Below are 18350 nucleotides of genomic sequence, written 5' to 3' on the forward strand. Positions count from 1 at the left end.
TAGAAACTGTTGTTTTTCCTGATCTTGCTTTGGAACAGAGATGCATGAAACCTGATGTGCACCCACCATTTCACAGTGGACTAGAGCAAATCTTGAAACTGGCATATAATTACTGAATTCTGTCACATGCCCTAATAACCTAATGCTTGATTTATATCAAAGATATTGTAGTCAGTATTTACATAAATTAGACTAACCTGAAAGGAGTGTTTGTAGGCTCAAGTAAAGTTTTATGGCGAAGCAATGCAGGACCAGCAGCTAGGGCATCTTCAGAAGCATGAACTGAAATATAATGTTGAGGTGGACCCCCATAGAGCTCAAGACGTCGAAGAAGAACTTGTTCCCAGCGCTGCAAAGTCTTCAAAACTGCATGGCATACTGGGGAGCTAACTGGAAGCTCTAGAAAGACAAGTAAACAATAATAAAAACCCTCCCTTTTCCATTATGATCTTGACAAAGATAATTCCGGCAGCTGAAGACTGAAGTTTATTTCCAGTATCTCCCCAATTAAGCTTTATTCAAACCTCAGTTTGATATTGGCAAGTATAAAAAGATTAACTGCTTTGTGCTATCACTGCTAAACACAGGAACACACTTCTCAATGCTGACAAAAATTAAATATCATGGAACAGATCCTCCTGGAAGCTATGTCAAGGCATATGGGTGACAGGTAGGTAATGAGAGAAAGGCGACATTCCTTCATCATAACTAGCAAATTGTGCCCAGCTACTCTGGTGGCATTCTATTGTGTGTGGACTGATTGCACTAGTGGGCAAGGGAAGAGCAATGGATGTCCTCTATTTTTGACTTCTGCAAGGCCTTTGACACAGTCCCACACAACACCCTTACCTTCCTATTGGAGCAACAAGGATGGACCAGCAACCAGCTGGAGCTGGTTGAATGACCTCAACCAGAGATACATTTAATGTCCAAATGGAGTTCAGTAACAAGTTGCATCCTTCAGGGATGCATTGGGTTTGGTACTGTTCCACATCTTTGACAGTGATACACACAGAGGTAGTGAGTGCACCCTCAGGAAGTTTGCAGGTAACACCAAGATGAGAGGTGCAATTGATTTGCTGGAGGGAAGGGATGTCACCCACAGGGACCTTGATAGGCTTGAGACGTGGGCCATGTGAACCTCCCAAGCTTCAACAAGGACTAGGGCACCAGAGCCAAGGCAATAACCAGCACCAAAACCAAATGAGGGATGAAAGATTGAGAGCAGCTCTGTGGAGAAGGACTTAAAGTTGCCAGTGGATGAAAAATTGTACATGAGCTGGCAATGTGTGCTTACAGCCCAAAAGCCAACCACATCATAGGCTGCATCAAAAGAAGGGTGGCCAGTAGGGTGAGGGAGGAAATTTGGCCCCCCTAACCTGTTCTCATGAGACTCCACCTGCGGTACCACACCCAGCTATGGGGCCCCCAGTGTAAGAATGACAGGGACCTGTTAGAGCAGGCCCAAAGAAGGGCCATGAAAACAGGTCAAAGGGCTGAAACACCTCTCCTGTGAAGACAGGCTGAGAGTGTTAGGGTTGCTCAGCCTAGAACAAAGGCGGCTTCAGGGAAACCTTAGAGCACCCTCTCAATATTTAAAAGGCACTTATGCAAATGCCAGAGTAAGACATTTTACCATGGCCTGTAGTGACAGGACAAGGAGTAACAGTTTTCAACGAAGCAAGTAGATTTAAATTAGATATAAGGAAGACTTTTTATGATGAGGATGGTGAGACAGTGGAATCGGCTGCCAGAAAAGTTGTGGATGCCCCATCCCAGGAAGTGTTCAAGATCATGTCAGATGAAGCTCTGAGCAACACCATCCAGTGAAAGAGTCCCTGCCCTGTGGCAGGCAGGGTTGGACCTAGATGATCTCTAAAGGTCCCTTCCAAACCCAAACCATTCCATCATTCTACGAATCTATGAAATAAGGAGTAGGAAGGCTGTTACTTGAGTTACTTGAATTGCAAAAAAACTGTAGTGTTTCCACCAGAAAATACGTATTGCAAACATTCTTATGTGGCTAAGAGGCAAAGAAAACATAAGTATGCAGACTTCTGCTAACTACTGAGCATTCCTTTTCACCCATTCATCTTATCCACCCACAATATTATTTCATAAATATACCTGTATGATAAAGAGCATCAGAACATTTACTCCCAGAGCACTGAAAATTTAAGAACTTTTGAACTAAAAATAAAGCTACAATGTATGTATATTATTCAACATATTACTGATTTAAAGTGTGGTAATTAGGTATAAAGAGACAACTCTGCTGCTTATTACCTGAAAGATCATGTCCAGCCAAAGGGTAGAAAATCTTCAAATTGTGAAGTACCAGCTGAACCATTGCCAATCTCATCAGTGACCAACTAACAAGAAAGCACTAGTAAGTCATTTACTAATAGTAAAATAATTTTTTCTCACTTATTCAATATTAGGACTAAAATTTAGAGCTTTAAATCCTCATTATAAACTACTGAAAACTAAAATCCATATTTTAGAATATTATAGATACTTTTAATTCAAAAGTCACTATACTATACATTAATGACTAAAATAATCATTGTGAAAAATTAACTAAGTCTACATTATGCACTCCTATGAAATATCAAGTTACTGGTGTATTAACTCAAAAATAAAAGGCCAGAAATACAAGTCCAGACATGGTAGAACATCTTACATTCTAAAGCTACTTACCTGTAAGAATTTGAATTAGAATGCTCTTGATTACGTGAATTTGATGCACATATATCTCCATCAATGTCTTCATCATCTTCATCACTTTCCTGACTCTCTTCTGAATCATATTCCACTCTACTTTGTGATGGAAGAAATGGCTAAAAATTTAAACAATATTCCTTAAATATCTTCAAGTCAATATCTCATTTTAAATTACCTTTTAAAAATTGAATTGTTATAATATTTAATGCTTTTTATAAAAAAAGGCACATCATCTTACTCAATTCAATAACATTTGGAGTTTGTACCTCATGAGAATGGTAATTGTCCATAAGTATTATATACTTAAACAGCTTAATTTTTTACATTACTGAAAATTCTAATGCTGAAAACACTAACATTTTCTAATTCTTATTTTATTTTATTTATATATTTATATTCCAAGGGCTCAGAGGACAAAAGACCAAGAAAATCCTATCCTTTTCCTACAGAATTCAGTATTTATGACCAGCCTACCATCAGTGCCTCACAGTATTTGCAGTTTCTTTTTTGTCCTTGTTCCAAAAATACAACTGACATATTTATTTTGCTGGTATAACTAACATATGATATAGAAATGTACATACAACATTACGTAACTTTCTACAAAGAAAGATATGCCACAGCAGACTTAACAGAAGGTAATGTAATTTGATTTCTAGTAAGCATATACATTCATTTCACCCAATTGAAATAGCTGATAAAATTTCATGAAAAAAAACATTTCCTTGTTCACCTAAATAGCTGGCCCATAACTATCCATACATTTGTATGCTGCAAGCCTAAAAAATGTTTTGTTCATACCATTACCCAAAAACAAATTATTGAATAACAACAGTTTTTAAGAAAGATATTTCTAAAATATCTATTTAGTGTTTTAGAAATACCAGTGTTTTAGAAAAAGCTAAATGCTAGCAATAAAAACAGGGAGGTTTTATCACACCAATACCTAGAATAATGACTAAGATGAGAAAAACTACCAGACCAGAAGTGACAGAAGACACTTAATTTTCATACTAGCAAAAAATTACCTTTGCAATGAAATAATCCCAGATGCTAAGCTCAGGAGGGATAAATCTTTCTTTGTGAGATGGAAATTCTTGCTCCACCAATGGCAGTGCAGGTAACTGAGAACTCTCCTTTGGAGAGGTTTTTGATGAAACCCTGTAACGTTTTTGCTGTTTCTCCCCATCATCTATGAAAAAAGTACAGTATGTTGCTTTAAACCATCTGCTCCACCTCCCTATTGCTTTTAATAAAGGGATTCATAATAGAATGCAAAAATCTTCATTACAAGTTTTCAGAATTTTAACATTTCTGTAACAAATAAACATAGAAAATGCTTATCCTCGGAATGTGAAAACTCCCAGCACAAATAATACAGAACAGTAGAGTACACCCATAACTGCATTAGCTCTCTTTCTACAAAGATGACAAATATCATCACTCAAGCAATGATATTGCAAAACTAAATTACTTTAATAAGAAGTACTGAACGCTGATAATGCTTGAAGAAAAGCCTAAAGTCTTGTCTTCCTGAATATATATTGCAAATATGTAAGCTTGCCATTCCTACTCAAGTTTAAATTCCATGTTTCCTTGTAGTGGAGGCCTGTATTTTTTCTAAATGGTAAAATTCTGCTGAATCCCTATGCCCCAACAATACATTTCTCCAGCAAATATAAAAGATCCCATTTTAACTAATGCAACCTGACGTATACCTCATTTAACAGGAAAGGACTAATTATCTGTAGTAACACCCTAAGTCCTAGGAGTAGAGAGGTCCTCTCACTTGCCCCAACACTGACTTTTTTCAGACAAAAGATGTACCTGTGGGAGATTTATCTGACTTACATTCTTGATCACTACATTACTCAAGGAAATACTTTATCCAAGCTTTCAGGAGTATCTTAATGCAGTTATATGTCCTGATAACCTGAAATAATTCCGGATCTTATTAGGTGAATATCCCAATACAACCTTTCTGTTAGTGAAGGAGGAATGATAGTGATTGTCACTGTCCCTGAACAGTAAGTTAGTGTTCTAGCTCTCCAGAACACATCTGAAGTGAAAGGGACAACGGAGAGAAGAAATTTTATTTGGAGACTTGATACAACATGCTGGCCATCACTCAGTTTCATAACAGACAAAAGGGACTTGGTGAGGCCACACCTTGAGTATTGTGTTCAGCTCTGGGCCCCTCAGTTCAGGAAGGATATTGAGGTGCTGGAGCAGGTCCAGAGAAGAGCAACCAGGCTGGGGAAGGGACTTGAGCACAAGTCCTATGAGGAGAGGCTGAGGGAGCTGGGATTGTTTAGTCTAGAGAAGAGAAGGCTTAGAGGTGACCTCATCACTCTCTTCAACTACCTGAAGGGAAGTTATAGCCAGGTGGGGGTCTCTTCTCCCAGGCGACCAACAACAGGACAAGGGGACATGGGCTCAAGCTCTGCCAGGGGAGGTTTAGGTTAGATGTTAGGAAGAAATTCTTTACAGAGAGGGTGATCAGGCATTGGAACGGCCTGCCCAGAGAGGTGGTGGATTCACCATCCCTGGAGGTTTTTAAAAAGAGATTGGACATGGCCCTTAGTGCCATGATATAGTAATTAGAGTTAGATCACGGGTTGGACTTGATGATCTTGGAGGTCTTTTCCAACCCAATCTATTCTATGATTCTATGATTCTATGACTTGAATCAATTTCCTACTTCATTGTAGATGGTGGGGTTTTTTTTAATTTAAAGTAGATAAATGTAATGCATGGAGGTTAGTTTCTACAGTGAAAAAATAAATGAATTCAAGAGTTAGGTAAAAACACAGAAAGCTAAAACATTAGGATAAAAAGGAAGTTGATTTTTTGAACTTCCTTTTGGAATTTCCAAAATTTACAAGACCTATTTAATCGAGACATTTTTCTAAAGTAGAGAGGAATATGGGTTGTCTCATGATCCAAGTCTTTGGCTGACCTAGCAGCAGTAATAATTAGGATCCAAGAAGGCAATTCTGCAGTCTAAAAGAGCTGCCCCAGAGAATGGATATTCCTGTCACTGATTTCAAGTATCAGTTGGGCCAAACTGTTTGCAAGGATGAACTAATACGAACATCACAAATGCAAACGGATTCTTCATCATTTTACTTTCCTATTGCCTTCTGCTCAAAATTAACTCTCAAAACTACCACTAAAGCCTCCAAAATCACTTTTGCCTCTTGATAATGCTCAGGATGGCAAAAAAAGAGCCAGCACACCTATGCACTCCTGGAGTGAACTACTACAAAGAAGTATTTCCTATACCCTTATTTTTTTGTTTATATGTTCTATCCACAGGAGACTTTTGATTCTTGATAGATACTTGAAAGACTATTTCCTTCAAAACTCTTATGGGTACTTCAATTACTTGAACACAGAAGGTCTAACACTCTGGACAAAAGAAAAACAGCATGAATTTACAAGCCATTATATTCTATGTATAAAACTTTCTTGCTCTTAACACAAACTGAGACAACTGTTAACCCCAAGTCACATAAGATTTAAGTGGATTGTTTAAAAAAAAACACCTTTGTTTTTTTATACTTCACAATTTTTTATGCTTTTTCAAATGGACAAATTCTCTGTACTCACACTAGGTGATGGATTTTTTTCATAATTTCTGCTCATTTTTGGACCAGAAAAAACACATTTTCCAAGGAGATTCAAAAAGATTTTTGACCATGTATGAAGATGAACATTACCATCACAAGCAGCTGAACTACTGTGCTTGTTTTGGCTGGGTTAGAGCTAATTTTCTTCACAGTGGGTCATACAGGGCTGTGTTTTTGATTTGTGATGAATATAGGGTTAATAATACAGAGATGTTTCTGTTATTGCTGAGCAGAGCTTACACTGAATCAAGGTCTTTTCTGTTTTTCATACTGTCACACGGGTTGAGGAAGCTGGGGGTGCATGGGAGGCTGGGAAGGGACACAGACAGGACAGGTGACCCAAACTGACAAAAGGGATATTCCAGATCATATGACATCACACTCAGCATATAGAGCTGGGGGAAAAAGGAGGAAGGGAGGATGCTCTGAGTGACAATGTTTGTCTTCCCATGTTACAGTTATGTGTGATGGGGCCTGCTCTCCTGGAGAGGCAGAACACCTGCCTGCCCATGGGAAGCAGCAAATTAATTCCTTGTTTTGTTTTAAGTGTGTGTGTAGCTTTTGCTTTCGCTATTAAACTATCTATCTCGACCCAAGAGTTCTCATTTTCACCCTTCCAGTTCTCTCACCAATCCTGCTGGTGGGGGAGTGAGGGAACAGCTGCATGGGGCTTGGTGGCTGGTTGGGGTTAAACCATGACAGCTACAAAGTAATTTATGTATAGAATCTAATAAAAGATGAAGACACCTCATCTTTCATCTTGAAACAGCGATATCATAACAGTCTGTGTTGCACTACTATACTGTATCATAATTTTTTTTTTATCCTTTTAGGGATATTATTTGAAATCCACTTACCTGTACTAAAAGTCAAAAATGCAGTAACTGCAGTAAAATGCAATGCATTTTCATTTCGTTATTTGAAGCTTACCAATTAAGAAAGAGCATGCACATGCATCACTATGAACTTGTAGCAACTGCTCAAAAAAAAAACGAAATTCACTAGCATGAAATAAGGAGCAAGTGTTGCATGATGCAGAAATCAGCAAGTATATGTCTGCAGGTTGTTCTTCTACGCAGAATTCAAAAAGCAAATATTTTACTTTAAAACAGTACTTTATTTCCTTCTGTTGGATCATTCTTAGTATTTAAAAATACTGCTAGCCACTGGAAAAAATTCAGTTTTTAAGGCAAATGAAAGTACAATCATCTAAGGGGTGTGAAATACATACTACAAATGCCAATTTCTTTTTATGTGTTCTAAAAAAAAATTAAATAAATTAACAAATTCATTAAAAAAAATCTCAATTTGTCATTTGGGATTCCAGACTACCAATTACATTCACTTTCAAATTTCTCATATATTTCTAGTTAAACCCCCCCCCCTTTTTTTTTTTGTATTTAAGCATTCATCTTTGTTCATATTTTATTTATAAGACAAATGTAAAATTTATGTTATTTCCCAAGAAGACTGGATTATTTCAGACCAGGAAAGTCCTTTAATTTTTGCCAAGTTCTAATACATGCAATGACAATCAAAAGATCTGCTGCCTCACTCCTTTCCCAGAAAGAGCTAAAAGGCTCAACTTCCTCAAAAACTAAAATGCAAGTCAGAGTTACTGTATTTTACTGCTGACTGTGTGTGCGCATGAAGCATCAACAGCCCAACACCCTATGAAAAACACAAGCCTTGATGAAGGTATGTGAAATTATGAAGCCCTCCTCTTACAAAAGCATCCTCCTTGATTGCAGACATCAACAAGTACCAGCACTGCTGAAGGTCAGAACCAGAGCGTAATGACAAAGACATCACAAAGAAATACTAATTTTGAATAACACCTTGAATCATTTTAGTAAGTCTAAAGCTCTGCACAGATTTCAGTAATTCTTTGGGAAGTTGTAAAAGCGAACTAGAGCAGTAGCCTGGTGAAATTCCACACTGCTGCACATTTCCACTTCAAACATACAAAGAATTTGCATTCTTTAAGATGACAAACCTTGAAGCTTTCAACATGATATTCTCTCGTGTGGCCATGGTGATGAATTTAATGAATTTCCAATCAACAGGAGCAATTGCAATTAAGTTCCCTAAGATGCAGTTTGGTGATTCACTAAAAAGCTTAAAGCAAGGTATATATTACATTCTCAGATAGTATTATTATTATTAACAATAACACTTATTACTATTATTGCTGTTGTGGGCATTTCTACAAATTGTGAAAGAAAACCTCTTGAAAAATTATATTACAACAAAATACTTGGTTTCATACACAAACATTCTTGACATTTTCTGCCCTCCAAGACGTTTCCTGACCATCCAAGACTATTTCTACTGAGCTTTAGAGACTCAGTTATTCACAATGCAAATACTTCAAGTCAAACTTCTAATTTTTTTTAAAAGCTGACTTAGCCAAGAATAAGACAGTAATAGTGAGAAGTCAAAGACTTAAATATACACTAGAAAGACCACACCATTAATGAAGTACTCAGTACTTCAAAGTACCATAAGGAAAAAAAAAAACCCCAAAACATTACCATCTCTAATTCTGGAATTCAAGGCAATTAATCTCATGTCAATGTCAAATTTCATTACTAACACGATCTGCATTAAAAAGGGGCAGTTTGGCATGGCTGTTACCTTATATAAGTTGGAGGGTTTTAAAACTTGAGGAATCTGTATTCTTTCGTCTGATCTGAGATTAAGCAACTCCTGAAGATAATGTCTAAATGTTAAGGCTTTTTACTATTTCTGACTTGCTGGTGAACCTGAGTGCAGAAACATAGCACTGTTTGATCTAGTCTGAGGCACTCCTAATGCAAGTTCAGTTTTTGTTGCTTTGTTTTAGATTTGTGATGAAACCAATCTCACAGCAAGTAAGTACAGCAAACAGATAAATGCAAGAGTTCTAAACAGTGGGTGTTTTGTTTTGCTGGGGGCTTTTTGTTTGTTTGGGTTTTTTTCTTTCTTTACAATTACCCAAGAAAAACTTGACTTAGGTGACCTGTTACTCTAAGTCAGACATTTTTAAGATTTCTAATGACAATTTGTTTTCTAGGAGGACTGGAATAATGGTTTGTGAAGATCTTTACTTGACAGAGGCAATAAAACAAGTTTTTCATAGAAATTAATTCCTAACAGATGTTAAGACTACCAGGTACAAGTTTTTGGTTCCTGTTTTTCCAGTTTGTGTTGAAGAGAAATTTTATATCCAAAGCTATTACATGCTCAAGTCCACTAAAGCAAAGAGCAGAAAGGGAAATCACATTGGCCAGTACTGTACATAGTGTCATGATCTCTTAAAACACATTTGAAACTTGGAGATCAACATCCCATTCAGATATATACTAAAGGATTGGAAGAGAGGCAAGACATGCAGGACATATAGTAGTATATTAGAATTTTTAGTGTCAAGAATTTTTGTCTTTTAATTTCCATTTAAAACATTTCACAAAAATCGAAAAGTAAACATAAGAAAAAAGAGTCTAGTTATGCATAACAAAATGGGGAGCTATAAAAACATCTAAATAATACTAGGCAAGAACATGCCATAGTTGACTGGAACAAGCATTCCAGTCACTTATCAGGATTCTTTTCTCGGTGTCAGAAGAAAAACTGAGATGACACTAAAAGCACAAAAATATAGCTGATTTGAATCCTACTGCTCTATTTCACTGGGGGTCTGTTTCTGGGGGTCTACTATTTAAAAAGTGACAAAAGTATTTCTCCAAAAATTCTTTCCCCCATATTTGCTCTACGTAAACACATAAAAACAAATAGTAACCTACAGAATCCTAGAATTCCATAGTTTGGAAGATGCCTGATCCAGCCCCTCGCTCAGAACAGAATTGATGGCATTTGTTCATGCTTTTGAGTAACTCCAAAGACAGAGACTTCACAATTCCTCTAGACCTTTTTTTCAGAGTTTGATTATCCCTAGAAACTAGTATTTCAAGAGGTCCCTTCCTCCCTGAAACTTTCAGTTTGAGCTTTTTGATTCTTGCAGCAACAGTTCTACCAAATCTGCAATCAGACAGTCAGTATTTATTTTTAAGAAAAACAAAGCAGACAGGCATTTAGTATATGTTTCAGAATATACTTCTATGTAAAAACATTTATTATTTTAAACCAGTGGTAGCTGCACCATTAACACACCTTAGTACATAGTTAGCAACATCTAGGAAACAGAATTGCTAGCAAAAGCCAGTTATGGCTTCTAACAATTCTGTAATGGTAAATATATTTACCTTACCAAAGTAATACTGAGAAATACTTACTCAATACTACAGACAAAACTGATCAGATCTAGAATAAGAGCTCCTTTTTGATTAAAGATCTCTGCTCTGAAAATACTTTCCCAAATGTCTGATAAAGATAGTATTTAAACATTTACAGTTTTCCTTAAATGTAAGGTTAGACATTTTTATATATAACATACATGTATCGATAATAACAAAAGTTATATAAACTTATATCTTATCTCTTTACATATATCTTTAGATGTGATGTATGAAGCCAACAAGTAAATTTATCTTTACAAAATCCTCCTTTAAAAAAAATTATATTATCTGCAGTATTTTTGCTCTTGGTTTTATAGTACTAAATTAAAATGCAAAATACTGTACTGGAATGAAAAGCGTTACAGGAATTCATTCTGGATCTCAGGATAATTCATCATCATCTAACTTTAAAACTTCAAGAATGTTAACTTTCCTAAAGGGTTCTCAGAATATCAAATTTGAATATCAACGAGACACCTTACATTTGTAATGTCTAGAATGAACACTTAGAAATCCACATGCATAATAATGCTTATATTTAAAAAGCAAAACAAGCAGCTCTCCAACAAAGATATGAAACACTTCTGATCCTTTCAAACCATGGTCAAAGTAATTTTATATTAATATTAATTTCAAATTAAGAATTAGTAATAAGACAACAACAGCACTGACAATTTTCTTTTTAAAAAAGGCCCAATTCAACTGCTGCTTTAATTACAAAACTTTAAATTTTGATGTCATGGCTTGCAAACAGAAGGTTTTCTGTCTTTCTGCATATGCAAAAAAACCCCACGCATAGCAAACTGCATGTAGAGGCCTAGTACTAAATCTAGTATCTTGCCTGAAGATTTGGTAGGACTATGAGTACTGAAGGAGGTAAGGGATTTGGAAAACCCCACGCATTCCATGGAGAACACTACTACCTGATGTGGGCTAGGCATTGGGAAGTGCCTACCTGTCAAAGAGAGAAAACATACTGTATTTGTAAAATGAGAGTATATACCTGTTACAAGAGAACTGGAAAGCTTTAAAATTAACATTAAAAAATTGGCTGTAATAGTACTGGAAACTTCCTCTTTAAGATCAACTTAACTCCCTCACATTACAGCAGCTGTGCTACTTGGAAACTTTATTTTCCAAGTAGCATTCACTTCTGCTCACTCCTTCTACCCAATATCTATACCAATAATTTTAAATCCTTGTTTTTCTGTGCAGACCTAAAAACACATTGAATTCTCACAACTACACAAACTACTGAAAACAACTACTCCTAAGTTTTCAGCAGTCACATAATTTTCTTAAAATCCCCAGAAGACAAATAGAAGTAAAACAAGAGAACTAACCAGTTTTTGTCTTCAATTGCTGTTGTCCTTCGCCGAGTGTATGAGCTCCTCCTCCAAAGACAGCAGACCACATTTTGTCATTAAGTGGATGAGCTATAATTCTATACAACTCATTGCTAGAATGTGTTGCAAGGCCATGGATGAACAGACTTAGATAGACCGCAGTTAGAATTTCACAAAGTAAAACTGTGAGACCTGGCTGGGCTTCCTCACCAGCAGAATTCAGGAGGCGTATTAGAGCTGTCATTCCTGTTTACATAAAATAAATAAATTCTTTAAGAAAGTATATATTTTTTTTTGTGAATATATTCCAGATTATTAAGGGTATTTTGACTTGCAATCTATGTTATTTAGTAATTGCTAGTGTAAAAAGATTCCAAGCTTTAGACGAAACTGAAAACTCAAGAAGAGGCATGCTTTTTATTTTTAACAATTCATTGTAGCTTTTCAGCTTGATGTTTTGGACTAACAGTTAAAGAAATGCATAACAATTTTTCAATTATTATAACTACAGCAACCAGTCTAAGTTGAAATGCTGTCTTCTCGCTTTATAGAGGTAATAATAATAAATAATGGCCAGTCTTCGCGAGCGAAGATCCGGGGAAGGTCTTTCCACCTTCCAGCCTGCGCATTGGATTTTTTAGGTGAGACACAGTGTGCGCGGAACTGAGCCCACCCTTTAATCCTAAGGTTCATCTGCCGGGGCCAAGCGAGCTTGGACGGTGGCAGCGAGGTCCTTAGGACGTAGGTGGGTTGCCTTTAAGGGCTAACGAGCCCCACCTGCCCGGGAGTGGCCCTGACCGGGAATCGAACCCGGGTCTCCGCGGTGATAGCGCGGCGCCTTTACCCCCTAGACCACCAGGGGCTCCTTTATAGAGGTAAAACCAATCAAAAATCATGGGCATTAACTTGAATTACACCCTGTCTGACAAGTGTTTCTTCACTCAAGTACTGAGTATCTTGTGTTTTGATGCTCCCACAAAAAGCTGCCCTTTTAGATGTGGCTTCAACTGTTACACTTTGTGCACGTAAGTGAAAGTGCAAATAGTGGTGGCCAAATAATTCTGCTTTTGTGTCATCCTCTCCAATTTGCTCACAGAGCACGTTAATCTACTAAAAAAAAAAAAAAAAAAAAAAAAAAAAAAAAAAAAAAAAAAAATAGAGAAATTAGTTCAAAGTAATGTTATTTATAAGAAAAACTGCTAAAAATTCCGAGTTCCTTTCATTAGAAATTTAACTGTGCAACTAATGAAACAAAGAGAAAACAAATGACAATCTGATTTCCCTCTAGAATTGTAGATTTAGTGTCAGAATGTTCTGCAGAAAAGAAAAAATGGCATAGCATCAAACACAAAGACTGCTTGAGGCTCATCAAAAACATTTTTAGTGTGAAATTTTCTCATTTAAAAAACAAATCCCATAATAAGTAAGCACATTTCTTGGTTTAACTTACATTAAAGTTAGAGCTGTAAACTGATGCTCATATTTTTATATATAAATATGTGTATATGCATGTATATTACAGTGCTAACACTCCCTCTAATGTAGCTTCCTAGTATAGCTTCACTAGCATACTTCAGGAAGTACCTGAAAACCAACACTGATTTCAGAACTACAGAAAAACCTAATTTATTCTAAACTTCTCATTTTCACCAGTTTTAATTAGTTCAAAAGTTTGAGCTAAAGCACAAACTAAGACAGCTTTTCAGGAGTGAGGAACTACAATACTGCTGCGACTGATCTGTTGCCTCCAGGAGGAGCAAGTAGAACACAGTACACAACTTCACCCAACTTCCCGTTTACTTGCCCTTTACTAGAGCCTCCACTAACATTTTTAGCAAGAGGAAGCAATATAAGCCAACTTGACTTAGTGAATAACCAAAACAATAAATAACCAAAAGTACTAACTTGGAGGTTTGGAAAAAAAAAAGACGAAATTTTAATCAAAGAACTTAACTTTACTATACAGTTGCTACAGATAGTACTAGAAAGTCCAGAGCATAGCTACATGCTCTTAGAGTGGATACCAATAACTCAGTTTTCCTTAAAAAAGACGGAAGGAAATAAATCAACTCCAGATACCTGGCCACTGAGCAGGTGATGTATTGGGAGTCACTGTTTCTTCTAAGCTTGCTGCTCTTAAAGAGTGGCGCTGAGTTAACAGCACCGTCTGATACACTGTTCCAGTGAACTGATTTGCTTGAAATGAGCTGTGAAACACAAAAGTGAGAAATTATATTTACACAAAAATATTATGGTTACAGCTATTCAAAGTTCTTTCTAGACACAGTCAAGTGTGAACACTGCCTTCTGATGCACAACCAACTATGATCACTACAGTGAGACAGTGTGTTAACAGTTCTCTAAAAAGCATTTTTCTTACACCTTTACCTGTAGCTGTGGCCATCACAAAGACATTGGTAGATGCAAGCAGAGAGCGACGCTGCTAAGGTGTGCATGACATATACCTGTAAGACAAAGTTTCATAGAACATATTACGCTCAGAGTGAGCAGTGGTTACTATGATAGCCTTTCATGCATACAGATTTGTATAGCAAAACAAGCACTGAATATGGAAGGTACAAACACACACTTAAAAAGATATGTTTCTCATCAGAACTTCTTTCACATAAGTCAGTTCACTTTGCAATGAAAAGGATGGGGTAAGTATTCACTTATGCCCCCAACTCATATCAAAGCTCAGCTGTAGCTGAAATGTTTTCAATTAATAAATAGCAATGTATTAAACCTCTACACAACAGTCCTAAGTAATTACATCCTAAGACAGCAGCAATATGCTGGCTCAGAATACCAAGGCTTTGCTTCAGAACGAAACAATAATGCAGTTTAGCTTTTGATCAATTCTTGCACAACCTCTGTACACACAAGCAATTTACACTCAGTATCACACTGATCAGTATTTTTAACATAGCTGATACTTTACTTAAGGTATCACAAACCACACTCAGATAAAACACTAGAATCTGCTGCTCAAAAGGGTTCTCTTAAAACAAGAATAGTTTATAATATTTATTTGTTTGTTCCCTCTAAAGAACAAGCAAATCCCTTGAGTGTTCTCTAGAAATCCCTAGTAAAAGCAAGCACGATTCAGGACCTGACACACATAAAACTTTAGGAAAGACTTAACCTAACACTTTAGGTTGCACTTCCAGTCAAAGGTTAAAGACAGAACAAATCTTACAGAAATATAATTTAAAAAAAAATACTGTATTTACTATACAAACATAGAGTTCCACAAAAAAATTTACTGCACTTTGCCACTAAGTTTTTATACTTCAAACCTTTGTTTTACTTCAGTATAGGATTGAAATGCAGAGTTACCAGAAGTAATGATCATATTGTCAAACATAATCATTATACCTATAATTATAATATAAGACAAATATGATGCTGACAGTGTAGTACAACATGTTTTCCAGAACGGCTGTCATCCTGGACAAGTATCCAGTTCTGAGAGGGTAATCTTCTTCAGCTTGTGTAACCAGATGCTCAGCACCTTTATAAATCATAAATTTCTTTAGCTCAAGATAATTACTAGAGAAAGTAATTATGTTTCACAGTTTTATTATTTGTCAAAGAAGGCACAGCAGAAAATTTTCAAGCTATTAGAAAAAAATTCATGATTAGCAAATTAGACAATTACAACAACAAAACACGTATAAAAAAATACATACCTTGTTGTTCTGCATATCTGGATGAGGTGGCGAATCAAGGTTTATTATGGTATGCAATATATCATGAGTTAAATTACCAAGATGTAGCAATGGATTAGCCACCACTGTTTTGGCACTAGCTGTGCAAGCAAATAGGAGAGGTATGGAACTTTGCTCTGGTGGAGGCCTGGAAGGCATCTGTACTGACTGCTCCTAAAAACAGGCAAGAAACACAAAGTGATAGTACATATTCTTAAATGGAACATTAGAATTTTTGAAAGAGGAGAAGGATTCTAAATAACAGTAATAACAACAGGAAACACCTACAGAAAACATTAGCTGTTCTCAACATAACAGATTTACATTTGTTATAAAACAGGTGCATGCTATAGTAGAAAAACTTCAACAATAATACAAAACACATTCAAATAAGCCTACAAACCTGAAGCATTGAAAACACAAACTAAGCTCCTCCACATACCTGCTGAGATTCCTGCAATAGCAGAATTAATTCCATTCTGACAGATGCCAAGCCTCCACCATGTGAGCCATGAAGTATACAGTAACTAAGAAACATTCTTAGCAGAGACTGGTACTTCAGAAGCCACTGACGTCTCTTCTGAAAGTCTTCTCTCTGTAGCATATTTTTTTGCTGGTCAGCTGTGTCTTCACTGTTTTCACGTAATGTAGTTTCCTCTGGCATCACTCCATTTCCTGACTGTATCTCTTCTACTTCAACATTATAATCACAGGTCTTCTGAAGAGCTACCACTTCTCTCTCAAGCCACTGATAAAGCTGATACCGCAACTTCCCACCATCTACCTCATAACCAGTGGACAGTGTACGAAGCTCTACAGTAAGAATTTTCAGGCATGCTCTAAACTTCAGCTGTGCTGAAATGATATCTTCTGATGGACTGAGAATATCTTTGTCATCAACTACACTAAAAGATTCTGTGTAGCTAGAACTTGTTTCATATAATTTTTCAGTTTTCTTCAGAGGTCTTAGCTCTCTCATTACCAGGGAAGAATCTTCACTATCATCATTTTCATCACTGTCTGTCTGTAGTTGCAAGGGTTCATCTTGGAACACCACACTTGGCTGACTCCAGTCAAAGGAAAGAGTTGAACTTGAATGTTTTTCTGATGAACAATCCGAAGATGAACCTAGACCATTCCATACTGGCTGTGACCAATCAACACTGGAAGCTTGGTCTTTTGTTTCAAACTCTTTAACTGGAGAAGATGGTGAGAAATCTTTACTGGTATCCATTAAACTAGGGGATTTACAGAATGGCTTTGACCTCTTGACAACTTTGGGCATCTTTGATAACACTTCTAGGGCCAACATAGGACAACCAGCTTTCAAATGAGCATATGCAGTGGTAAAGAACAGCCGTCTTTCACCTAGATTGATTTTGTCAGCTAATCCATTTTCTACTGTTAAGCAAATGTGTGTGGAAGATGTATCAGAAGAGCCAAAATGACGTCTCAACAAAAGTGGATGTGTTCTTAAGTAGTTATAGAAGTTAAACACTGCAGGGTTACAAGTTGATGAACCATCTCCTTCACCTGAAAAGAGATTGCAGTATGAGGAAAATCTATCATTCTGTAAGAAACACAGATCTGCAAAGTCTTGAGTTTATCAGAAAGCTATTAGGTCTTAATATTAATTCTACAGTCTAGTTCATATATTCATTCTACTATTTACTTCACTGCATCCCCCCAGTCCAGCTTCCTTTGCACCTTTATAATTTGAGTATTTTGGTGGAGAAGACATTGCCAAAACTAAACACTACTAAAAAGAGAAGTCTGAGTGGGACAGAAAGTAAGATCTTTTAAATTAGAACAGATGCCACTTCTTTTCCTTGTAGCGAGGACAGTTTTGCTGCAATCAAATAAGACCATTTTTCTGTTCAGTTTAGAGTTCTAAAGCATCTACCTCTACATGACAATAAGATGTTCCATTTTACTAAAAATTTCTACTTAAAAGGTTTTTTTTAAAACTTTGGATTAGTTTTTTTTATTCTGTCTACATCTTAAAAAAAACCCAAACAATAAAACTAGGAAATGTATAACATTTAATGGTAGCAGTATTACATACAAATAAACAAATTACACAGCAGTGCAACACCTGTGCACTTTATTTTCATGTCTACAAGAAAAACCCTGGAAAGATATAAGGACCAACACAGGATGAGTCACTCAGCTTTTAAAGGGTCTAGGTTAGCTGAGATAGACCCTTACTCTCTCCTTTATCAGGAGTTAGAGCACAGCTAGTGACAGATAAGAGGTAAATGAAAGAGTACCTTTTAAGTAAGAAAATCAAGCAAGACACCACAAACAAGCCACTGAACTGATCACAGAAAAATCAGTTAACATTTTAAAATTACTTTAGACAGAAAGACGTGACCAAGACCGAAACAACGAAACACTACATTCCTCATTTACTCAAAGTCACACTGAGGCCTGTAACTTCTACTGAAATAAGTTTTTAAAAGTAATTACACAACTGTAAGTATTTGAGACTTCATTTGTTACTCTAAAATTTCTCTCAGAAGCCAGGACTGAAACTAGCTAGCACAGTAACTAGTACTAGGGACTTGAAACATTCAACTTCCTTGACAACATTAACTTTAGGATATAACACAATTGATTCTTAGAAGCTTATAAAATTAGCAAGTGAACATAGAAATGAAT

General features: G+C 36.4%; 1 protein-coding gene across 9 annotated transcripts in view; it reads right to left on the reverse strand.

The window, feature by feature from the left end:
- Positions 1 to 18350, reverse strand: part of DMXL1 (Dmx like 1) — a 79120-nt gene that overhangs the window by 17372 nt on the left and 43398 nt on the right. For 5 of the 9 annotated variants that reach the window (XM_050329028.1, XM_050329026.1, XM_050329025.1 and 2 more), the window contains 10 exons: positions 16132 to 17222; positions 15672 to 15863; positions 14368 to 14444; positions 14059 to 14186; positions 11977 to 12225; positions 11475 to 11588; positions 3753 to 3916; positions 2701 to 2840; positions 2287 to 2372; positions 198 to 399 (listed from right to left, as the gene is read on the reverse strand). In XM_050329028.1, coding sequence (XP_050184985.1) covers positions 198 to 399; positions 2287 to 2372; positions 2701 to 2840; positions 3753 to 3916; positions 11475 to 11588; positions 11977 to 12225; positions 14059 to 14186; positions 14368 to 14444; positions 15672 to 15863; positions 16132 to 17222 — 2443 coding nt within the window. Of the gene's footprint in view, positions 1 to 197; positions 400 to 2286; positions 2373 to 2700; positions 2841 to 3752; positions 3917 to 11474; positions 11589 to 11976; positions 12226 to 14058; positions 14187 to 14367; positions 14445 to 15671; positions 15864 to 16131; positions 17223 to 18350 lie in introns of those variants that run through there. The other 4 variants (XM_050329031.1, XM_050329029.1, XM_050329027.1 and 1 more) reach the window with 2 other exon arrangements.

Source organism: Myiozetetes cayanensis, unplaced genomic scaffold, assembly GCF_022539395.1.
Source record: "Myiozetetes cayanensis isolate MyiCay16 unplaced genomic scaffold, myiCay2020 scf4, whole genome shotgun sequence".
NCBI lineage: Eukaryota > Metazoa > Chordata > Aves > Passeriformes > Tyrannidae > Myiozetetes > Myiozetetes cayanensis.